The 25,519-nt window shown below is 37.6% G+C and overlaps 1 protein-coding gene across 4 annotated transcripts in view; it reads right to left on the bottom strand.

Moving 5' to 3' along the window:
* Positions 1 to 25,519, bottom strand: part of UBN2 (ubinuclein 2) — a 72,217-nt gene that overhangs the window by 21,441 nt on the left and 25,257 nt on the right. For 2 of the 4 annotated variants that reach the window (XM_030308536.1, XM_030308537.1), the window contains exons 3-11: positions 23,192 to 23,293; positions 19,370 to 19,507; positions 18,660 to 18,763; positions 16,203 to 16,692; positions 11,215 to 11,285; positions 5,702 to 5,831; positions 2,055 to 2,173; positions 1,435 to 1,548; positions 707 to 850 (exon numbers count right to left, since the gene is read on the bottom strand). In XM_030308536.1, coding sequence (XP_030164396.1) covers positions 707 to 850; positions 1,435 to 1,548; positions 2,055 to 2,173; positions 5,702 to 5,831; positions 11,215 to 11,285; positions 16,203 to 16,692; positions 18,660 to 18,763; positions 19,370 to 19,507; positions 23,192 to 23,293 — 1,412 coding nt within the window. The remainder of the gene's footprint in view (positions 1 to 706; positions 851 to 1,434; positions 1,549 to 2,054; positions 2,174 to 5,701; positions 5,832 to 11,214; positions 11,286 to 16,202; positions 16,693 to 18,659; positions 18,764 to 19,369; positions 19,508 to 23,191; positions 23,294 to 25,519) is intronic. The other 2 variants (XM_030308539.1, XM_030308538.1) reach the window with 2 other exon arrangements.

The following is a 25,519-nucleotide window of genomic DNA, read 5'->3' as shown; positions in this document are numbered from 1 at the left end:
TTATTTTTGTGTAACAGATAATGATAACCACTTTCTCATTTTACTCACATGGTTTTCAACAGTCTATTACTTGCTTATTTATCAAATGGAAGTTATAATGGCACAGAGTAAATTCAGTAATCTGTCTTACAGGGAGTTTTACAGAAGATTTATTTATTTAAATCTTTTAACAGATCAAAAGATGTTTTCTGTTGATTTAACTGGTTGCGACAGCTGCCTATCTTAACATTCTTAACGTTTTATGGTTTAAATTGGACGACTATGCATTTTTGAGACACCACTCTATATTGACTATTGACAACAGAACCCAAGGTTGTGTGTCTCTATTTCTACACTCTCAATTTTGTATTCAGCTCTACGCTTATCTTCATGATACCTATGTGAAGTCCCCTCCCAAAGTTTATAGCCATCTACTTCTCCACCCATTTTCTCTATTAGCAAAGTCAGGTGCAAAAAAAGAGAAAGTGGTTGGCAAAAAAGTCACCTTTATGTGTATCTCTGTATCTCCACGTCCCTGTGACTAACCATTTTGTCTTTTCAGTGCCTCAAGTTTTCAAAGCAGAGATCATCTGAGAGGACTATAAAGAACGCTAAACACACTAGGTTCTTAGCAAAATGAATGTCACATATTTGTCTCTATACATGTATCTTTAAACACAGCAACAATAAGAAAGTAAAATAAAATCTAGGATGTCATATTTCTTACCTTGCCTGCATCCAGCCCTTAGGCCACAATGGTTTCACCTCTGTCTCCATAAAGGATTTAAGATAATCCTCAGCGGACTGGCTTTTATTTGGCTCTAACTCATAGCATCCCAATTTGATCTCAACAAGGTTACATAACAAAGTTCTAAACAGATTAAAAATATATATTTATATATAAATCTGACTGCAAAATTGTGGAAAAGTAAGTTTGAAACAGATTCTTTTTAAGCACATAAATCTGACAGCAATAATAAAGAATATTATCTCAAGAATTCAGATGACATGAAGATAAATAATTTCCAACACACATCACTCATTGCACTACAGCCAAATCCCCAATATGAAACAATTTCCTTTGATACCTTTCATCTAGGCACCAAAGACTGAAAGGGATAGTCCTGCAACCAAACCCTCTATTTGGGGTACAGAAATATTGGTCAAAAAAGATGACTGATTACAGATGTATACAGAGTACTTCACCTTCTGAAGCCAATATGACTGACTTAATAATTAGAAGATTAGTTTATAGAAAGTAGCATATGAAAATAAAAGTGAGAGCACTCTAAAGATACCAGGACCAAATCAAACTTCTCTTGAATAAATTTTCCTACACACCAATTTTTGGTTGCTGCCAATCTACTCTTCCATTTACTATATATTCTTTTTATTAGAAACCTTAGTTCCGCATTGTCCATTTGGTTAAAAGTGAAGGCTTTGGTCAAATTTTACCTGATGGTGTCATTCCAGTGGAATTTCTTTCTTGGTCCTATGACACGCTTCCCCGGTTTCTCATCATCATCTTCCTCGGATCCATTTTTCTCTCGTTCTTCGTCTGTCTGCAACCTAAAAATGAAAAAGATTTGATGAAGCGAAGTTCTAACCCAACAGTGCCTATGATATGCTCCAGAGACACCTGTTAAATTGCTTAACTGAATGTTAACTCAAAAGGCAGAGTAAATAATCTACCTTTATACATAATGTTTTGAAGAGCATCATAAAGTAGTTTGGTAAATTAGGTCTTCAAGCTGTGTCATTTAAGGGCATGATCACTTATCTTTGAGTTCAGAAAATACTGACTTCAGCCAGTTAAGTTGGGTGACATGGGAAATACCCGACCAGCGCCAGCTCTTACTTTCATCACACCCATCCACTAGATCAAGAGAACTTTTGCTTTTCACATCAAAGCAACTGAATGGGAAGTGTTGTGTCATTTAGAAAATATTCAATTATACTGTTTCAGTGGCATATGTGGATTTCTATTTGGTCATAAAGTCCACATAAGACCAATCCCTAAGAGCTAAAAATATTTCTCAAATGCAAAAGCCAGTCCAAACAGAAGAGGTACATACTTGGCACACTTAGCTTGACTGCGAGCTTGGCAGTCCTCCTGGTATTTAAATAGCTGTTCAGGCATGACATTGCTAACAGCCAGTTTCAGTTTTTGCAGAGGTTCTCTTAAACGATCATCCTGAGGGAAAAAAAAAAAATACTACAAGTTTTTTTAAATACATTTACAAAAAATTATTTTGCAAGCAGATTCTCAAAAGACACTAATTATAGATTTAAAATGTAAGCATATTTAAATACGGACATTTCTTCTACAGCACTCAGTCTTCAGGAGGCACACTGGATATAAAATTAGAATGACCATACTTCCCAGGCAGCCAACGAGAATCCTAGTTTGTGCCTGGTAATCACCCCAGCATAATTAATAGTGTTCCTTACACTTGTTTCTTTAAAAAAAATGTTTTAGGGGCGCCTGGGTGGCGTAGTCGGTTAAGTGTCCAACTTCAGCCAGGTCACGATCTCGCGGTCCGTGAGTTCGAGCCCTGCGTCAGGCTCTGGGCGGATGGCTCGGAGCCTGGAGCCTGCTTCCGATTCTGTGTCTCCCTCTCTCTCTGCCCCTCCCCCGTTCATGCTCTGTCTCTCTCTGTCCCAAAAATAAATAAAAACGTTGAAAAAAAAATTAAAAAAATAAATAAAATAAAAAATAAAAAAAATGTTTTATTCGAGTAGAGTTGACACATAACATATTCCTTTACATTCTTAAAAATGCCCCACGTTTGGCCAAGAAATTATACGGACACTTCAAATGTCATAAAAAATTAAGTAAAGAACAAAATCTACATATGCAGACTACTACCGGTTGATCCCCATTTTGATGGGGTACCATGAGAGGAGATACTGCTTTGCAACACTAGAACACATAATTTGGTTTGGGTGACAACCGACTGGACGTTGGCATCCTGTTCTTTCGTTTATTGTTACCAATTGTGACTTACGCTGCAAGCAAAGTTACACGGTCAAGGTCAAAGAGAAAGAGGAAACTGGAAGACTCTTACTGTTTTCATGCATACCAGTTAACAAACATTACTGCACACGTTACAGTGTCTGCTACAAAATCCTATTAAAAGAAATGTGAACGTCCGGTATCAGGGTTCCTAGGCGATCACTTCCTAATTCTGTAGCTGCGACTATCTGCCTGGGAACAACCCACCTATCCATCAGCCGTAAAAAAGACACAATAACTGGGATGTATTAACAGAATGGAGCAGTGTACACACTGTAGAGCAGTACAACTGGAGTCCTCCACAGGTAAAGACATAGCTAAATCTGAGGTACATAATGTTCAGTGTAAAAAAGCAAGCTGCAGAGGAAAAGTATGGAGACAGGATGACTCCATTTATACGGAGCTCAAAAACATGCAAAATCAAATAATATAGTATTTAGGGATTAAAAGTATACATGACAGGGGCGCCTGGGTGACTCAGTCAGGTGAGTGTCCAACTTCAGCTCAGGTCATGATCTCACAGACAGTGGGTTCAAGCTCCGCATCGGGCTCTGCGCTGCCAGCTCGGAGCCTTGAGCCTGCTTCCGATTCTGTGTCTCCCTCTCTCTCTGCCCCTTCCCCGCTCATGCTCTGTCTCTCTCTCTCAAAAAATTAACATTAAAATAAATAAATAAATAAATAAATAAATAAATAAATAAAGTATACATGATAAAACCATATGAAGAAAATCAAAGGTTAAGATAGATGTCTTCCACAGGAAGAACAGGAATATTAAATAACTTCAAACATCAAATCTGAAATGCCCCTTAGAAAATATTTTATAATGTATGAAAAGTTGTTCTCCTGCCTCTAGTTCCTTTTTTCACTGGTACCCATGTCTGTCACCTGAATGTATGGCAGTGAGCTCCAGCAGTCAATGTCTGAAGGAGCCATGCAAAAAAAAAAAAAAGGAGCCAGGTCACACAAAATCTGTGACCTCGAGTAAATTTCATTTGTTGATTACTCTGCTTTACGTTGAGAAAGAACTTACAGTTTCTGAATTCAAAAGAGTTATTTTATTAACAGAAGTATAATACCTATAATAAAGAATTCTATGCCAATCAGCTCTTAATACTAGTGGTCCTGAGCACCATGTTCATTCCCCCATCAGCTATGGAGGCCCTTGGCCAGCCATGTTGTGCTGTGTCACTCCCAACCTCTGACCAGAAAAGTTTAGGTTGACCCAACATAGTATAATCAGATTTCCTGATCCAAAAACTTGGATTGGGATGAGAGGGTTGAGTCAGTCTCTGTGTGTGGCCTTTCTATAATATAAAACCTTGAGAATGAAGTAATCTTATTTTCAGATGCACATAAAAGGATAAAAATAAGACACAGGGAGAGAAAAACAAGAGCTAATCCAAATGATCAGTTCCCATCCCTTTCTGGTTGTTTTTTTGTTTTCTTTTGTTTTGTTTTTGAGAGAGAGAGAAAGAGAGAGTGCGTGTGCACATGAGCAGAGGAGGGGGAAAGAGAGAGGAGGACACAGGACCCAAAGCAGGCTCCGCACTGACAGCAGAGAGCCCGATGTGGGGTTCAAACTCACGAACTGTGAGATCGTGGCCTGAACCAAAGTCAGATGTTCAACTGACTGAGCGACCCACGTGCCCCTCGTATGTACTTTTAATTCCATCAAATACCTTTATTAATAGAAAAAAAAAAGTCCTTTCTTGTCTTAAACTGCATTATTTCCTATTCCTTGCAAGTTATAAATATTTAAAAAATAAATAATCAAATAAATCATAAGGGAAAAATCATCAGGCAGTGAAGGTACTGAAAACCACCTTATATGGAAGTGAAGGAGGGGACATAATACAAGCTTTCAAAAACATGAAAGCCATGAAGGTGACAAATAATTAGGTTTATGAATGGACTCAAAGGTAGAATCAGGACCAATAGGGTGGAAAGCACCTGCATATGTCTCAGTGCACAGAAGAACTTTCTTTTCAACGTTTATTTTTGGGACAGAGAGAGACAGAGCATGAACGGGGGAGGGGCAGAGAGAGAGGGAGACACAGAATCGGAAACAGGCTCCAGGCTCCGAGCCATCAGCCCAGAGCCCGACGCGGGGCTCGTACCCACGGACCGCGAGATCGTGACCTGGCTGAAGTCGGATGCTTAACCAACTGCGCCACCCAGGCGCCCCACAGAAGAACTTTCTGATATTATAATGAAATAAGTTTCTGACCACTGGAAGCATTCAAACTTAGATAATTACTTGGTGGTGTTTTAGGGGAGAAGAATCTAGCAAAATATGGATGATTACACACAAAAAAATCTCCAAGTTTACACGTAACCCTGTGATTCTTTCTCAGTTTTTGTAACGTAGGCATGAACAAATCTGTACAGATCCATTTCAGTAATAAGAAAACCGAGTTATAAATCTGTCAGATATTTGTTGAGGGCAAAGTTGTATCACCTGTGGAACTGACATTAGTTTACCAGTCCAGGAATCTACGGCTTAGGAAACATTCTCGTCTAGCCTTTTCAACTGTTGAAAAGTAATTTTTTTCAAGAGATTTTCTATGCCTTTAATAACCTCCTATGGTTATTCAATACATACAATTAAGAGTATAAAGCAACTAATATGCAAAAGTCCCAAATAGAAACTAGTCTCTTTATAGGTTATAAAACTCCAGATACAGATATTATTGTTCCTCTTCTTACCTGGACGTTGAGATGTAACTTCTTTAGACGTTTCACCAGTGTTTCTTTATTGCATGGCACAAAAGCTTCAAGATGGGAGTAGACACCACTACGAATGACAGGGCCTAGTTCCTGTAGCTGTAACTCAATGCTGAACAAAAACAACAACAAATAAATAGTACAGAATTTCTTTTAGGTACTAATACATAAGCAAGGAGGTAAAAGCAATGACTCTTCTCTTGTTTTATCTTTCCACGATTTCCTAGACAGTACTTTTCAAGGAAAAAAATATACAGAGAATTTATATAAACATAAGTAGTCTGGTGACTAATTTTTTGATGAACAGGGACAAAGCCTACATTTTTGGGTAAAGCATAGGAACTCCATTATTAACCAAAACCTCATTTCCTCTAAGAGATAGATATTCACATCCCCTCTCCCCCCACCACAATTGCTAAGCTAGAGAGTCACACAGTTTCAGTGAGTTCTTAGAATATTTTTTCCTTAGAGGTGTCTGAAAAAACTGCAGATCCAGAAGAGGTAAAGCTCTTCTGGCTACACATACAGACTGTTTTATCCATTTGTCTCCCTTATTATGCCTGCCTTGCACAAATTAGATACTTAATAGTTGGCTCAATTTATTCCAATTCTTCAGTTCCTCTTTCCATTTATAAATTAGTTTTGTAGATCAAAAATAAATTGTTAAATGGGTATTTAGCCTAATAGTTATTTAAAGAAGGGGAAAAAAAAAAAAAGGAAAAGAGTTTTAACAGCCACCGTATTCCCAGCTGGACAAGTCTGCCAAGAAATAACAGAGGTTTCTCCCAAGATGGAAGACACTAAATCTGGCAGCTGCTATTGTAGGAAGATAGGAACAGATGCTAATTTGAAGACCAAGACTTAACTGGAGCTCTTGGCAACAAACTACATCCAAATCATCACATTCTATGATAGGACAACGTATAGACAGATTTAATAAATAATTCTCATAAATAGATTCAGTTAACAGCTTTTGGGGAAGAAACCCTGCCTATCAAATATATCCATCACTTAGAAGATACACTGCAAGTTCAGAAACAGTGAAATGTGGAAAACTATGCTCTTAGCATTGGCAAGAGAAAATGCTTGGTATTAAAGAAGTCAAATACAATATACAAATAGAAAAATGTTTAGGATCTATAAGAATCAGAAGGTCAAATGCACGGGATCATATGGGAAACAACCATTACTGTCATGAGTTCTGTGTATAAACATTTGGTTAAATAAATTATGCGTGAAGCTTTATTAAAAGTCTAGACTCTGGGTAGGAGGCTTTCTAGGCTTGCCCTGTTATTAAACGGTAGTTGAGGCTGAAGATAAAATAGAAACTCCAAGTAGTAAGAGATTTCAATTAAGAATAGATTGACTCAGTGACATACTTAAAAAAATAAGTGGTTTCCAAAGAGGGCGAAACTCGAAAACAGGAAGAACTGACTCCCTGCTGCTAAGCCAATACTAGGGAAAAATGAGACAAGCATATTAACCCTTAAGGTTATAGACTATACTGGTCTATCACAAATATATACAAAATCCTACTTGACAGCAGTATATTTTAAACACACATCCCTCATACAGTTATTTATTTTTTTTCCTAAGAATTACAATCTTCTAAGGTCTAAGAAGGATCTGCAGATGACTAAAAACACATGCCAATCAAAGTTTGAATTTCAGGTATTTTCACATTTCAGAAAAATAAAGGTTCTCCCAAAGCAATGAACTTTCCTGAGTCTGACCCCTTCTCTCTACCAGGTTTCTTGTCTTTTCTTTCCTTCTTTAAGTAAAGTCTGTCCCCAAAGCAGATATCCATGCAAGAATGTTACAATGACTGGGTCTCAACCCTCTGATAATAAATTAAAAGCATGAGATTACTACAGGCTCTAAATGGATAAAAATATACTGGGACCACCTGCTGATAATGACTGGAGGACAAACACTGGATTTCCTGAGTATATAAGTTTGAAACCCACTTTTATACCCCCATCTGTATGTACAAGGCTCTCATTTGCCTCTGAAGAAGGCTCAAAGAAACACAACATAGGAAGCATAGGAAGCATAGGAAGCTGAAGCAATGGCCAACTTTATAAAAAAGATTCTTCTGGCTCAGGAATGCTTAGTCTTACCTATATTTTCACACAAAATTCTAGAAATACAATCATTTCACCATAATTGATACATAAATAAATCTTCCCATCCCATCAACTCCCTCTTTTTAATAACTGTTTTTTTTTTAAAGTTTTTTTTTTTTCAACGTTTTTTATTTATTTTTGGGACAGAGAGAGACAGAGCATGAACGGGGGAGGGGCAGAGAGAGAGGGAGACACAGAATCGGAAACAGGCTCCAGGCTCCGAGCCATCAGCCCAGAGCCCGACTCGGGGCTCGAACTCACGGACCGCGAGATCGTGACCTGGCTGAGGTCGGACGCTTAACCGACTGCGCCACCCAGGCGCCCCTTTAATAACTGTTTTTTAAGTAAGCTTTACGCCCAATGTGGGGCTTGGAATCTTGACCCCAAGACCAAGTCACATGCTCTATCAACTGAGCCAGCCAGGCACCCTTCTCCCTCTTTTTAAAAAACAGAATACAGGGGCTCCTGGGTGGCTCGGTCAGTTAAGCGTCCAACTTTGGCTCAGGTCATGATCTCGCGGTTCCTGAGTTCAAGCTCCATGACGAGGTCTCTGCTAACAGCATGGAGCCTGCTTTGGATCCTCTGTTTTCCTCCCTCTCTCTGCACCTCCCCGGCTCATGCTCTCTCTCAAAAATAAACATTAAAAAAACCCAACAAAACAGAATACATATCTTAGTCAATCAGTTTAAAAACACTAGTAAAAGAAAACCTAAGTCCAAATAAATTCGGAATCTAGTACATTTCTTTTTTTCTTTTAATTTTTTACTGTTCATTTATTTTTGAGAGAGAGAGAAAGAGCACACGAGCAGGGGAGGGACAGAGAGAGCGGGAGACACACAATCTGAAGCAGGCTCTAGGCTCTGAGCTGTCAGCACAGAGCCCAATGCGGGGCTCGAACTCACGAACCATGAGATCGTGACCTGGGCCGAAGTCAGACGCTTAACCGACTGAGCTACCCAGGCGCCCCCGGAATCTAGTAAATTTCTTGAATTTTTCCTCAAATATTTCAGATACCCTACCAATACTATCCATATAACAGAACCACTGAAACTAGTAACTGAAGAAAGACTTAGGGAGCAGTAACCCAAACTCAAAATCGAAAATTTATTTTATAGCAAGAATTCAAAAGATCCCTTCTTCCCTGAATGACTTTATTCAGATGGGCTGGTTCTAGTGTTACCTAAAGAACGCCTGGTGTGGCATAGGTTAAAGATGTGGTTCCAAGTTCGTTTTTCCAAATGCAAAGTAATCCCTCAAGAGAGTTAAGGAAAGCTGTGGCAGAGGATCAACCCCCTCACTTTGGTAACTTTCCTTTATGTCAGAGAGGGTGAGACAGGCAGACCAACTGATAAGTCTATTCATACTGAGATTCAAAAGTCAATACTCATTCATGAGCTCCTTAAAGGAGCGTCTAACAATGAGATGGCAGACAACAGGGCTCACTGCAAGTGTCCACTGGGACTGGTAGTACCTTCCTAGAGCATCTGTTGAACAGAACTCAGGTTGGATTGAGATCACAGGCAAAGAGCATTAAGATTTTGTTAGCAATGTCTGCTTGAGGTAAAGGAGGAAATGGGGAGGATCAAGTCGGCATGCTGTATATTTATTGATCCAAGTCAAACTCAATTAGGCAAAAAGAAAAAGCGTTCCCTATTCCAATAAACTTACCTCCCTTTCTCCCCATCATAAAGAAGCAATGGTGAGGCAGAGCCAATACATGTGAATCATTTCATGGGAATTTACTACTCAAAATAATCACATGCCACATGCCCTTAGAAGATCAACTCAGTCCAAAGAAATCAGGGATATTTAGGAAAGTGGGAACAGAGGCCAGGGGGCATAAATAAGTGACTAAAAGGGAAAAAAAATAAACTCTGAGCACTAGGGCTTGTAGAACTGGAGGCACACTCTGTGAAATAAAAATAGGGCTCCAAAAAAATTAGACGATTTAAGACAGACATGGAGAGATTAAGAGGAGTCTGCTGGGGGTGGTGGGGGCATCTGGCTGGCTCAGTGGGTAGAGCATGCGACTCTTGATCTTGGGGTCGTGAGTGTGACCCCCACATTGGGTGCAGAGATTACTTAAAAAAAGAAAGAAAGAAAGAGCAAGAAAGAGAGAAGCCTGTTAATGGAATGTTGATATTCTGCTTATTTGAGATGTTAGGTCCCAAGGATGGTCCTTTGTTTCTCTCAGGAGAGAAAAAGAGGGACCCTCTTACAGAAGAGTAAAATAAAAAACAATGGTCTCAGTCACAGGAAAAGGACCTGCTCTAGTAAACTTAGGGCTCTCAAGTGGCAAGAAAAAGAAGAGCTAGTCAGATTCCTGACTGTGGAATCTGGGACAGCTCTGATGAGTAATGGTTACACTCTTCATTGAATCTGGGGTGAAAAGGGAGCCAGGTAAAAGGATCTGGCGCAGACAGGAAACATTTGCCTTGCTTCCAGGCAGACAGAATCAGTCTGAAAATCCCTGGCTAAAATGAAGAACAGGAACAAGAAATTCCTGTCACCATACCGGTGGCATACTAGGTTAGGTGTTTCATGGGTCCATGGGGGACCAGAAAGATCTTTTAAGTATTCCAGAGAAAAGAGAGATTGTACTTAATTAAAAACAGTTATCAAAACAAACCAATCCATCATCTTTTATATGAGAAACTACCTTCATTGTATATTTAAAAGACAAGCCTCACACACAGTAGTGGAAACACTCCTTGTTTCTTTGTATATAACACTACTGAACCACTAAGAGCAGGCATACATCATTTTCATGAAAGAGGAGTAACGTGCTGTTTTCTCCAGGATTGTTTTTTTGCCCAGTTCTGCTTGCAGCAATTAATTACACACTCAAATGCTATAACCAGTGGTCAGAATTCACAAGCCGTTAGGTTTGTAAGGACAGCTTAGTTGGCCACAAACTTAGAAAGTGCAGCTTTGTTAGTATCAAACTCCAGCTGAGAGTAAAAACTGTCACTAATTTCAATACAATCTGTATCATATGTCGGCCTTCAGCCTCCCCCTCCCACTCTTCCTTTTCTCTTCTCCACACTGCCTCTCTCCTACCTCACAACCAGAATTTCTTCTTTAAACCATACTTTCCATTTGTCTCCAAATGTTTGTCTACAACCTTGCTAGATACCAATGGAATTATTTTTCCCAAGTCTGAATGAAAATAGAAGGAAAATATACCAAAATTAACATGACCACTCAGAGCTGTTCCAGAAAGACACTTTCATAGAAAGTGACAAAAAAATACATTTAAATCTAAAATAGTATTCAACCTGTAAAGTTGTACTCAACTATAGTTTTAAATGAGTTCTTAAAGTTTAAATAATTTTTTAGGTTTTTTAATCAAAGAAGAGAATTACTTACTCCAGAAGAATATTATTCATATCCTGTGTAAAGAATTTTTTCCTTCCTTCTTCATCAAAAAGTTTGGCAGCCTAGAGAAACATAGGATTGTCAATACCGCTTTCAACACATTATTTGTTTCCATATCTATTTAGGAAAGAATAAGCTTCTAAAGGGTGAGGCTACTGTGATTTACTTCCCTTTGGATCATCCATACTCAGTTTAGTACCTGACATGAGTAGGCAATTACAGAGTGTTGAAACAAATTTAGCATATATACCACTGTTTTCTATTATATCTGTACTTAATTTTTCTCAATCTTTATAAATTAACAAAATTATACAGACAAGACTTAAAAAAAATTTTTTTTTGTTTTAATTTTGAGAGAGAGAGAGACAGGGAGACAGAGCATGAGCAGGAGAGGGGCAGACACAGAATCCGAAGCAGGCTCCAGGCTCTGAGCTGTCAGCACGGAGCCCTACGCAGGGCCCGAACCCATGAACCGTGAGATCATGACCTGAGCTGAAGTCAGATGCTCAACTGACTGAGCCACCCAGGCATCCCAAATACAAGATTTTTTCGTGCTTTGAGTATCTTGTGCATTTTGACTATCCATTGCTTTATTAATTACTGCTGTGATCTCCAACATAACAGAAAGCAGATGGCTCACTTTCTACAGACACTGTCTACAGAAGATCTGTCTGATATCCTCTATTTTACACACATTATCATGTTTAATCCTCATAACAGCCAATGACATTGGTATGACAGCCCCCATTATACAAACAAGGAACCTAAATCTGTCAGAGGGTTACATGGCATGCCCCCAATCACACTACTTTTTTTTTTTTTTAATCCCGCCTCCTTCTCCCTCCCAAATCACACTACTTAATAAGTGATGGATCCAGGACTCAGACCACAAGCCCTCCGATTTCAATTGTGCAACATGACCATGCTGTACAAAGATACTCAGCTAACTGCAGCCAGTCTAGGTTCTACCTAATTACTAATAACAAAAAAATTTAGCCAAGATTATTTTTTTTTTCAACGTTTATTTATTTTTGGGACAGAGAGAGACAGAGCATGAACGGGGGAGGGGCAGAGAGAGAGGGAGACACAGAATCGGAAACAGGCTCCAGGCTCTGAGCCATCAGCCCAGAGCCCGACGCGGGGCTCGAACTCACGGACCGCGAGATCGTGACCTGGCTGAAGTCGGACGCTTAACCGACTGCGCCACCCAGGCGCCCCAGCCAAGATTATTATCAAGGGAGAAGCAAATATTAATGCCATGAGCTTAAGAATAATATTTTCATGATTATTGTCACCTTAACCAGGTGCCCAGAAACCAAGGGTACAAACCAAGACACTCTACCATAAGCAAAATTTACTGGGAAAATCACAAAGGATGTAGTTGAGATCCATGAGATGGAAAACATCAAGAAATCTGATCTAATAATCTGAGCAAGCCATATGCTGACCATGTCAATCCATCAAGTTATTTGACAGTTTTACATGTAATAAATAGAAGAAAATTTCTAAGACGTGCCTTAGTACTTATTAGAAAGAATGAAAACTGCGTACATGCAGCAGGCAGAAATACACGAAAGCTATAAGGAAAACTAAATGTCAAGAAAGAGAATCAAAAAAAGTCAAGAAGGTGAACAGTGGAAGAATATTACACAGTAAGAAAAGAGTCATGAGAAGCAACTCCTTATCATACAGACATAAGCATATAAGCCAAGGATGAAATCTCACTTCCTAAAGAAAAAATACCATCTCATATTTCTTTTTTTTTAAGTTTATTTATTTACTTTTAGAGAGAGAAAGCATGCATGAGCGGGGGAGGGGCAGAAAGAGAGAGAGAGAGAGAGAGAGAGAGAGAGAGAGAGAATGAATCCCAAGTGGGCTCCGTGCTCTCAGTACAGAGCCCAGACACGCGGCTTGAACTCACGAACCGTGAGATCATGACCTGAGCCAAACTCGAGAGTCGGCTGTTTAACCAACTGAGCCACCCAAGCACCCCTCCATCTCATATTTCAAAGAAAAAATAGAAGTCACAGATACCAGTAAGTGAAATCAAACTTCTTATTGATAATTTCCTACCAATGGAACAGATATATTAACCCTGGCAGGGCTACCACAGAGACAGAGAATAATTTTTGGTATGGAAGACAATGCTTTTACAAGATCGTAACACACTCATTACTAATCAGTTTTGTTTCTTAAGTGAGAATGAACGGCATATAACACAGAGGCACAGTGCCTGCTACAGAGCTCCATGGTTCTGCCTTCAAATCATGACTCAGACACTTAAAAATTATGTGGCCTTGAGCAAAGCACTTAAACCTTTTGAACCTTGGTTTCCTCGTCCATTAAACGGAAGAACACTATGTACGTCACTGGACTGTGGGAGGACTAGACTGCACAGTAGGTGAAGCACACTGAGTGCAGTCACAGGGCTGCCTCCTGACTGGTAACTGCTCTGGGACACCCGGCAGTACCGTCCATGCTCAGGACAGAGTACAAGTTTTGCTAAATGAACAGCAGCTATTATTATTAATTACATCTTGAAAAATGTGGATCGCATCACTAAGCACTTTTTCAAATTTAGAAGAAACTAAAGATTTTAGGAATGGGCAAAATGGCAGAGCAAAAAGCCCATACTTTGGACTGTAGTTAAATTTCTACTACTTACTACTTGTGTGGACCTGACCAAGCTATAACCTACCTCAAGTTTCTGAACCATAAAAAAGAAATGAGACCCATACTTCCTACACAGAGTAGCTAAAAAGGTTAAATAAAAAACCCATTTATTACCGAAACTATAGAAACTGTATACTTTTCAAAAAATAAGCACAGAAAATAGCAAAAGAATGAAAACAAAGGAGGAAGTAATAAAACAGAATAAAAAAGAAAATGACAAAGATCAATTACATAATTATAACAACTAGAAGAAGTTAAAATCATTTGTTAAAGGAAAAAGACTCAAATGAGGTCCATAAACAAATTTCCATTTTTATGCTGCCTTATAAGAGAAAGAGCTAAAATAAAGAAAATCAAAGAGGTTGAAGGTAAATGATAAGAAAAGCTATACTATGTAAAAATAAAAAGTCCATAGTAAATCAGACAAAACGAAATTCAAGATGAAAGGCATTAATAGCACAAAAAGTCACCTCCAAATGATAATTATCACAAAAAAGATCTAGTCATCAAGAATTTTATGGGTCAAACAACACAGCATAGAAATAAACAAAGCAAAAACTATGGTAAACACAAGCTATAACCTAAGAAACACTAGCAATAAGGGCGCCTGGGTGGCTTAGTTGGTTAAGTGTGAAATTTTCTGCCTCTCTCGCCTGGTCACGCTCTCTCTCTCAAAATAAATAAATAAACATTTTTTAAAAATTTTTAGAAAGAAATATTGGCAATGAGATACTTTAACACACTTCTCTAGGGGCGCCTGGATGGCTCAGTGGGTTAAGCGTCAGACTTCAGCTCAGGTCATGATCTAGCAGTCCATGAGTTCGAACCCCACATTGGGCTCTGTGCTGACAGCTCAGAGCCTGGAGCCTGCTTTGGATTCTGTGTCTCCCTCTCTCTCTGCCCCTCCCCTGCTCATGCTCTGTCTCTCTCAGTCTCAAAAGTAAATAAAAACATTTTAAAAAAAGTTAAAAAATAACACACTTCTCTAAGTTCTGGACTAATGAAGTTCATTAAAATAAAATAAGGGTAACTAAATTAACAGGGAATTACAATTAAGTCACAAGTTTAGAAGAAATGCTAAAGAATGAAACAGAAAAAATAACAGAATTACTAAATAAAATCTGTGGGCCAGTTACTGAAAAAATTAGATAAATCTAATTACTCCCCTAATCAGATATTTAAATTTTAGGAAAAGTTAAGAGAAATAAATACAATAAAAAGATTATTAGTAAATTTTAAAACATGACTTAAATTGGATTACACTAATCCTAGGAGAAAGAAGCAAGTTTTGAACAGTCCATACATTACAATCCCATTAATTATCTTTCATAATAATATAACATTTGCAAATGCATGGATTAAAATCCAAAAAAATACATAGTTAATAGTGGTTACCTCTGTTGGGGGGTGGGGAATGAATGTCAGATTATGGGGAACCTTTCCATATGTATGAAATACATATTTGGTGTTTTGGGGTTTTAATTTATTTTTTTAGTAATCTCTACACCCAACATGGGGCTCAAACTCAAGACTCCGAGATCAGGAGTTGCATGCTTTTCCGACTGAGCCAGTCAGGTGTTCCTGAAATATGTTTTGTATTGTGTGTTTTACTTTTGTAGTCAGGGAAAAAATGGGACTAAAATATGGCATGGGTTCAAATATGGCACGGGTTCAAATCCTCAAGTAATCAAGAAGGTCATTTTAAGCTAGATTTGGCGTGTTATTTTTAGTCAAAATACTATCTCCTTGAGATTAACTGGGTAAGTGTGATGACATTTATCTGGATTTGCAGCTAGTTAAAGATTATGAATCCAAGCCAATCTAGAGAGGTATCTAATGTGACATGCTAAAACCTCAGCTCTCAAGTACTAGTGGGAACAATGCATGCTTACTAAGGGTGCTGATTAGGTACAAAGGACTAGTTGGAAAATCAACTATAAAAAAACCGGATGTCAATACAGTCTGGACCACGTTCAGGTACACTCCTGCAGTGTTACTATTTGCCCCTACCTTCCCTCTGTTGTGTTTACATGATTTTCTTTTACAATAAAAATTATATTTATGAAAACTGTAAGTTGAAATGAAATAATAAAACAATCACCCATATCATGCTATAACTATAGCTACACCTACTTCTACTTAAAATCAAAGGCCTATAAATATAGCCAATGCCTGAAAGGAAATACAGAAAATTAAAAATTGTTTATATGGGTGTTGGGATTGTGGGTTCGTATTTTTGCCTTGTAAAAAGCATTTATTGTTATGTTTGTGCGGCAAATAAGAAACAAGGGAATCATTACACTTACTACACGGAGGTCTTCGATGCGTTTTTCAAGAAGGACAGGCAGACCCTCTGGGAGTGTAGGCACCACCTTGGGCATAACCTGAGAGGCATAGGTTGGCTGGGTGGTGTTTCCATTCTCTCCCCCTGACTCAGAGAGGGGGCTACCATCAGAAGCAGCATCCAGTAATCTGTCAAAGTCAAAATCATCTAGCATCTCTAGGGCATTTTCAGCTTCCCGAAACAGTTCATGTTCATTTGTGCCAACAAAAATGGGGAGGTCCGGATCAGCAGTGTTCAGATTTAAGTCCGAGACATCACTTCCCAATGCTACGGCAGTGGAGGGGGTCTTATTCAGAGAGGACGTCGTTAAGTTCATTGGGACTTTGGGGTTAGGCTCCTTCTTCAATGCATCCTTCTCTTTCTGAAATTTTCGTATCATGGCAGCTAGAGAAAGAGAATCTTTATAACGTTTCTTCTTTTTTTCAGACTTGTGTGAATTTAGAGCCACAACTCTGTGAAGAAAAAAGGGATCAGTTAGGCTGTGTAGGATTTTACTTTAAAGCCCGTGTAAATAAGGAGGCACAGATAATCAAAACGGTCATTTGATGGGTGGGAAAGCAAATTTCTTCTTACATCATCCTTTTACAACAGCACCTTCATCATCATCTGGACTCACTTGGTAAAGGTCAAAAGGCAAATGGCCACCAGAGTGAAGAAAACAAAAGGACAAAAGTCAACAGAAAGAAACAAAACTGAAGGTAACTCAGGATTATTAAAGTCTATGAAGTCTAACTACTCTTTTTGGAATGTTCACATTCTTTAGCACATCTATAAAGTAGTCACCTAAAGAATTAACCAAGTAAAGAAATGCACTTATGAGGTGTGTGGGTGGCTCAGTCGGTTGAGCATCTGACTCTTGATTTCAGCTCAGGTCATGATCTCAGAGTCGTGAGATCGAGCCCCGAGTGAGGCTCTGCGCTGGGCATGGAGCAAGCTTAAGATTCTCTCTCTCCCTCTCCCTATGCTCCTTCCCTGCTTGTGTGCAAGTGTGTATGTGCACACGCACGAGAGAGAGAGAGAGAGAGAGAGAGAGAAAGAAGAAGGATGGATGGAAGGAAGGAAGGAAGGAAGGAAGGAAGAAAGAAGGAAGAAAGAAGGAAGAAAGAAATGTACTTGAGAAAACAGAATTGCCTTATAAGCAACCAGAGAAGCTCACACAGTACACCTTCAAACTGGTACCCCAGGTGGTTTGTGCTACAAACTGCCAAAGAAATATAAAATCTTTCAGACCCTATTCTGCCACTACCTTCTGATCATTTTCACCTTCCATTCTAGGAACAGCCATGTGAGGCAATCACATATGTGTCATTTTCTATGACAACTTTCTCCCTATAGGAACCATGGGGGAAAGGTGTCTCAGTATAGTTAACACTTTTCTCTAGAAATCTTTTTTTACATTCTATGGCATACACGCTTCTAGGTGCACTACAGAATCGAAACTATCACTTGTGCCTTGAGGGCAGGCCCGTGTTTTATCTACTGTTATATACTCTGAAACCAGAACAATGCTTAGTATATAAAAGGTATTTAATAAGTGTGTGTTGCATGAATACGCTACAGATTTCAGAAAATAACAAATTCATTAAAAGGCATTAAAGAAATTTACTTGTAAATAATGAGAATTTAAAACATGCATTAGTAATATATATATGTTTTTTCTTAATTAATGATTCAAGGTTCACTAAAATCTCATGCTTAGGAGAGAATAAATACCTCCCTACATCAAGCTTTTGAATACTGATAGCCCAAAGTTCAGATGCACCTCCCCTGGTGAGGAAGGGAAGAAAATCCAGCCTGCCACAGTTTCCGTCCCTTGGTTCTCCAAAAAAAGGCCATGGAAAAGTAAGACCAATTGGTAATTTTATGGACGCATGGTACAAACATTTCATTCTTATGACTTCAGTCTTTCGAGAAATTCTACTTGGTATTTAGAGGTGATATCATTACCTAAAGTCACAGGTGTTAAAGAAGAGCTAAATAAATGACTTTTTAAATACTAAAACAACTATAAATCATTCACACATAGACTACTGCCAGTCCTCAATCCCCAGGCATCTAATAAGTTTAGTTTTAGCACAAAAAGATGAAAACAACTTGCTCAACATTTATACCATCTTTTCAAACTAGTTCTTGTTGGTAAAAAATTTTAACGACCAAAATACTTAATGAACTAATTTGTAAATCTGATCTAAAACACCATGAGTCTCTAGATGACAAAGCCTTCTATTTTTTAATAAAAACTTATACTTAATACATATTAATATTATTAAAATGTAAGTTAATGGTCATTGACACTTTTAAATATAGTATTAAATTAGTCCCAGCTAAGCTGGGTTAATGAATGCTAAATAGATCTTTCCAAAAGGGCAGCTAGTCACGCTCTGACCCTAGTTCCCTTGGGATGTTTAATTTTACATACCCCAGTTGTTTGGGGACTTTTTTCCTTGGTTTCTTCTCCTTTTCCCCTTCCTCTTTCCTCTTCCGCTTCTTCATCTCAATATCATCTTCTTTTATTTTGGGAATCTGCAAATGATAAAGAAAGTATCACTTAACGGAGGATCAATGCTTTACTCGCTAGATTAGCCATCTAGCATCTAGGGCAGTGTTTTTTCTCAAAGTTCAGTGTGCATTAGAAATGCTTGTTAAAAATGCAGACTCTTGGGGTCTATGAGCACTACCTGTTTTTGTTTTTGAGTACTGCCTAGTTTTTAACAAACATTTTGGTGATTCTGGCACAAGTCAGTCTTTGGATCACGCTTCAAGAAACACCTAAGGACACACTATTCACTTCCTAAAACCATATATATCTTAAATAGAATTAGCTGTCTTGGGAAAGCTAATGTCTACACCAAGTCTTAACCTATCCTAGAAACTTACCCTTACCTCCAAACAGTAGATTATTAGACCACATATGGAGAGAGAAGTCTTAAAAGAAAATACAATTACATATGATGTAAATATCAATTTTCCCTATATCTACATAAGTTTTACTTCAAAGCAGGTAAATAACTACAGATTTATTAAACAATGGTTAGCATTTTACTTTTTCTCACATCCACAAGTAAATTCAAAAAGTATACCGTATTTATTGAACACTCTCATTACCACTGCAGTGTTGGATAAACTCACTTTGGGGGGCTTGTGCTTTTGGTTGTCTGTAATATCTTCTTCTTCAGTATCTGAAGCTTGGCGAAACTGCAGAGTGCCAGTGTTGATGTAAAAGCCTCCATATTTTGTTGTTAGAGAAGCAGGAACTAATTCGTCATACTATATTTAAAATAAAATGTTTCAGATATATCCCATTATTAATTCTACAAATACATCAAAGAAATCCATAAATCCTAACTACAAAACTGACTGCAATGAGGATGTTTGTGGAATAAATTTAGAAAAAGTTGGTATCTAGGATAAAAATGAGCCCAGAGTACTCAGTATATATAAAGAAAGGAAATTCTGGAATAATGAAGCAAATCCTCAGTATATCCATCATCTGCTGAGAAAAATTTAAGGATCACTGCTACTATTCTTAATGACAAATTTTTTTTTCAAACCTTTATTTATTTTTTAGGTGATCTCTATGCCCATCGTGGGGCTTGAACTCGCCACCCAGAGATCAAGAGTCGTATGCTCTACTGACTGAGCCAGGCAGGTGCCCCAAAGACAAATGATTCTGATGAGAAATTGAAACAAGTTAAAATAGATGACTAAACATACAGAAAAGGAATAAATTTCATTTCCTACCATATCAATATATAATTTTATACATAACATTATAAATAACAAAGTTATTTCTTATGTCTTAGCTCTAAGCTTTTAAATGAAGAAAATTGTTTAAAAGTTTAAAACATAAAATAACATATGTGTTTAAAAACGCAACAGAAAAATAACTGCCCAGTTCAGTAAGCATACACTATAATGAGCCAGGTACTTTGCCTGGATCAAGAGATGCAAATTGTCTAAATTAGATAGAAGGTCTGACCTAAAATAACACTTAAGCTGATGTCCTCTAAGCTTGGATTTTTAAAGTTTATCATTTCTCACCTGATGAAAATGGACAAAAGCAAACATTAAATGAGGGTCAATCTTAACCAAATGATGGGAGTCCATAGTGGCTGAGAAAAAAGGAGCAAGTTACTTATCTAATAGAAGCAAGATACCTGCTACCTGAGGTCCCCAGAACTCTACTTTATAGGTTCTTCATATTTTATATTTTTAAGAAAGGCAGATTTTAAGCAGATCCTTTGCACTGGACAAGGAATATAGGGAATGTACTAGTTACTGTAAGAACATTAAGGCTACATGCAAAAGTTTTTGCTTTTAACCTGTATCCTTTTAAATTAAATGGTAAATAGAAAAAGAATTTCCAGTTTAATCATACTGAGTCAAAAAAAGGAATGAATCCCTTTCCTGTTGCTTCAGTTGATGGGCTACTATAAAGATCTATGGGTAAGACCTTCAGAAAGGGTCCGGTACTATCTGTAAGCAAAGAAGTGAAGAGAAAGAATTAGAAGTGAAAAGACTTTGTAGTAATTATTTTGGAAATGTGTAACCGTGACAAACATTACTTTTTGCTTACACTGCTTTATAATTTACAATGCTTCTTCATATAAATTATTTCACTTGGCCCTCCTGATACCTTTGTGAGGCAAAAAAGGCATTTTATAAGTGAAAACCAAATTTAGAGAGGATAAGAACCCCCAGAGTAATTTTATAAGCTTATGGTAGAGGCTCTGGCTGTATCCCAAACCATCCACTACATCATGCAGTGGGAAACACATTCATCACCACGTTACATAGCAACATGGGTGTGTTCAACATCGGTCTGCTGCAGTGTTTCCTAAGCTCTCCCTATCGGAACACTCTCCAGGAGAACAAGCTCTTTATGCATATTTAATTTAGCCGTCCAAGTAGAATGTGTTAAGAGGCAATGGAACGCTGAACTTGAGAATCAGAAGGCCTGGATTTAGATCCTTTGCCAATGATTAGCAATCGTGACCCAGAGGAAATCACTTAACATGGATATCTTGGGGTTGTCTAACAGTGACAACATCACTTACTTCACAACGTTCTAGTGAAATTTACAAGAGACAAACTAAATAAAAGTGTTATTCATGCCTGGTATTATTATTTATTAGTAAATAAAGAAAAACATTTTCTTTCAGTCTTCACAAAACGTGGCAGCATAAGTGAGACTAAAAATAATCTTTAAAAGCATTTATTTTCAGGAATTTATAAGTGGTACATGATTCTGAAAATTAATTAGAACCAGATTATTTTCACTATCAAATAATTACAAACAGTGAAAGCTTACAATCAATGAAAAGAACAGAAAATCATTTGGTTGGATAATAATTGTCTTATGTCTGAATTATCTCATAAGAACCCAATAATCTGTAAGAATAACAATACAAAATTATTTTGTGAGTCAATAAACAACCTGTAATCTAGTTCAATTTCCTCTTACTAAACAGGAACCTACCTTGTCCTCTAAATGTCAGCAACTAATAAAATAATTTTTGTTCAACAACTTTTACATACAAAACTTACCCTTATTTATTAAGGCAGTACTTTTCAAATTTTTTTCACCATAACCCAAGTGGGAAATATGTTACACATCAAATCCCAGTGTGTACACACACACATAAAAAAAACTCACATAATCTACTATGATTTACTATGATAGCTCCTATTCTATTCTACTTCACTTTTGTTAAAAATGCTGGCCACACTCTCTAAAGTGATATGTAATCCAATTATGGGTTGCAAAAGTCAGTATGAAAAACACCATATTCAAATATTCTGACTGTAGCAGAGAAAACTGAGCAATGCTAAAAGATTTGTCTAGAAATCTTTAGAAACCGAGCTGAGTCTAGAATCTAGGAATTTTGACTTGTATTTCAAATCAAGGTCAAGACTTTTAAAAACATCCCATGCCCTAATCTACAAAAAGGTTTGTCAACCTTTCTGGTAACAAGAAGGCTTCTCTACTCCAAAGGGCATTGTCAAAATTTTACTCCTATAGAACAGGCTGTCTGGTATGGTAAACCAGTTTATGTCAGAACACTGAAACAACTCAGGGTATCCAGTATGCCTCCTGCTGGAAGTTCTATGATTCTCCTACCACTATATGCCTTATCATCATCTATACAACCAAGCACTGTAGTAACAGGAAAAAGAAATACTAATTTGTGGGTAGTACTACAATGTTTACCTTGGTGTCCCTTTCTGTGTATTCTAAGTAATCACTGAACAATGCAGAGGATGCCATAAGTCCAGGGTTTGTTTAGATTTCTCCAGTGCACTGAGAAGAATGTAAGAACATACACCTTACCTACCCCCAAACACAATATGCCTGCATTTGTCTGCTATGTGATCAATGGATTGTTAGAGTCCTTAAATGCTCTCCTAAATTCCTCTTCATTTTATAAAAGAAAGAAGATTCCAGGGAAAAAGCTGTAGGGCTTGGAACAAAACAGGGTTTGATAAAGGCTGGCAATCAATCACCACCACTGTACTAAGGCTTGGCAGTAATGAAAAAATGAAGCACATTTTAAAGATGTCTGCCAGATTAACTTCAACCCAGCAGCTCCAATCTTCAAATTCATATGGGTCTTATCTGGAAGCCATTTGAAATTACACCTACCCAAGTCTGGGAATATCAATACAAATTCAAGATGTAAATACCCTTAATGAATAAACCCCACTGCTAGAAATTTATCCTGTACATACATTTGCACTCTCTAATTATCTTACATAGTTATTCAAGTACACAAAGATAAACGTACACAGATGCTCAGCTGTTCGTAAGCACATAAAAAAGTAGAAACAATTTAGATGGACGTCAATAGGGGATTAGTTAGTAAAAACAAATACTGAACTATTTTAGTAACTTTATCCTTGACTTCTATCCCAAACAAAGAATTGCTGCTATATTAAAGATACATTACTCACAGCCTCTGAGTTATCAATAAATGGGTCTGTCTCATCATAGCCAAAGCCTATATCAATTAAATCTTGTAGCCGATCCTTCCGGTGTTTACGGGGTTTCCCACCCTGCAAAGAACAGATACGTTAGACTGATATCAGTACTCATGCGGTTTCCATAAACTTTAAAAGTACCTATCAGAAGAACTCTAAATAATTTCTGTAGATAATCCCCCCTCCAAGAAGTTGAATTGAAATCCCCCCATCCTTTGAATATAAGTTGTGCTGAGGGACTTGCTCCCAAAGAATAGAGTATGAAAGTGAGGAGACTAATTACAGTGAAAACCTGGCCAACATGACCTCGGCCAGGTGATCAAGTTCAACATCAACACGGTAAGTCATGTTGATAGCATGTACTCTTGATACAATATGATAAAAATGGCACCTTTGTGGTCTTCTCTCAAAAGCCTATAATCCGAGCTATAGGTTCATCATGAGAAAAACAACAAACAAACTAAACCATGTCCCATTAAGGGATATTCTACAAATAACTAACCAGGATTCCTCAAACTATGAAGATAATTAAAAACAAGGGAAAATCTGAAAAACTGTCAGAGTTTAGATGAGTCTAAAGAGATGTAATGACTAAATGTGATGTAGTATCCTGCATGGGATCCAGGAACTAAAAAAGGGCACTAGGGGAAAACTAGTAAAATCTGAATAAAATGTGGAGTTTGATTAATAGTAATATACCAAAGTAGGTTTGTTAGCTGTAACAAATCTACTGTATAGATATCATCATTCATAATATGTCATAGGAGAGAGTGGGTGAGAACTATATGGGAAGCCTCTATTATCTCTGCAACTTTTCTGTAAATCCAAACTATTCTTAAAATTATTTTTTTAAACACCACAGGATTATACACATCGGACATACAAGAAAATGAAACATGAGTGCATGCAAAAACCGGTGAGTGTGAATAAGGACTGAAGGCTAGTTAATTGTAGTGTGCCAATGTCAATCTTCTAGTCTTGATAACTCTAGTTATGTAAGATATTACCACTGGGAGAAACTGGGTGATTGGTACAAGGGACCTCTCTGTATTGTGTGTGCAACTTCATGTGAGTCTACAATCTCTTCAAATAAAAAGTATTTTAGGGACACCTGGCTGGCTCAGTCAGCAGAGTGAATGACTCTTGTTTGTTTGGGTTTTTTTGTTGTTGTTTTATTTGAGAGAGTAAGGGACAGAAGATCTGAAGCTAGCTCTGTCCTGACAACAGTGAGCCTGATGTGGGCTTTAACTCAAGAACTGCGAGATCACGACCTGAGCCCAAGTCGGTTGCTCAACCAGCTGAGGCACCCAGGAGCCCAGAGCGTATGACTCTTGATCTCTGGATTGTGAGTTTGAGCCCTACGTTAGGTATAGAGATTACTTAAATAAACAAACAAAAAAAAGAAAACAAAAACAAAAAAATTTTTTTCTTAAAAGAAAAAAAATGTTTTTTTAAAGTAAAACAACAAGAAAATAAAAAGAACCAGTTAGTATACATTCCATTATTCATGTCATACTTTCAGGAGGTTTTAACTGGTTGATTACAGTTATAAAGAAAACATTCTACGTCAGGTATAAATGGTACATGTACGGTAAATGGTATAGATAAGCTCGTTTTAAGGAGTTTAAGTGAACAGGAAACCTAATACTATTGTGGCACTGCTGAAACAAGTGTTTAGTTTAGTCTCCAAAACTCATTTTAGATATTCAACCATACTCACTCAAATTTAACTGCTCTAAGTATCATCCTAACACCTCCATGACCCCTGATTTTTTTACTGAAGTGGGTCATGAGTGAGAAGATGCTCAGAAAGAGGAGAGAAAACACTAAGTGGTAAGGATTCTGCTTAACATGCTACCACTGAGCCAGAGTAAGTCCAGCAGAAAGCATGGGATGCAAGATGTAAATCTCTTACTCGGTTTCAATTCTCAGTGAATAGCTCTCAATGGAAAGTGTGATTCTAACAGTGAAAGATGGATAAGTTTTGTGCAACACTGCCCTTAAACAAAAGCAAACTGCTCTATCTTATTTCCACACAAAGAAATAATCTATTCCAGTGATTCAGGGAAAAAATGGTTATGCTGGACTTGCTGAGAAGTCACCAACGTGGTGACATCCTTTTCTAAGTAATTTGTAAAAGTAATCCTGATTCAATGTTATATTTTTATTACATCCAGATGTTAAAAAACCTAACCCCCATAAGCTGTAACTTCATTGTATGCTTTTTGGTGACCAAAACAGCCCTGTTACTATACCACTACTGCCAAGAAAGTCATTACAGTGTGAGATAAAGTAGCAGTT

This window comes from Lynx canadensis, chromosome A2, assembly GCF_007474595.2.
Source record: "Lynx canadensis isolate LIC74 chromosome A2, mLynCan4.pri.v2, whole genome shotgun sequence".
Classification (NCBI taxonomy): Eukaryota; Metazoa; Chordata; class Mammalia; order Carnivora; family Felidae; genus Lynx; species Lynx canadensis.
Note: the sequence above shows the minus strand (reverse complement) of the source record. Positions and strands in the feature narration are given on the sequence as shown.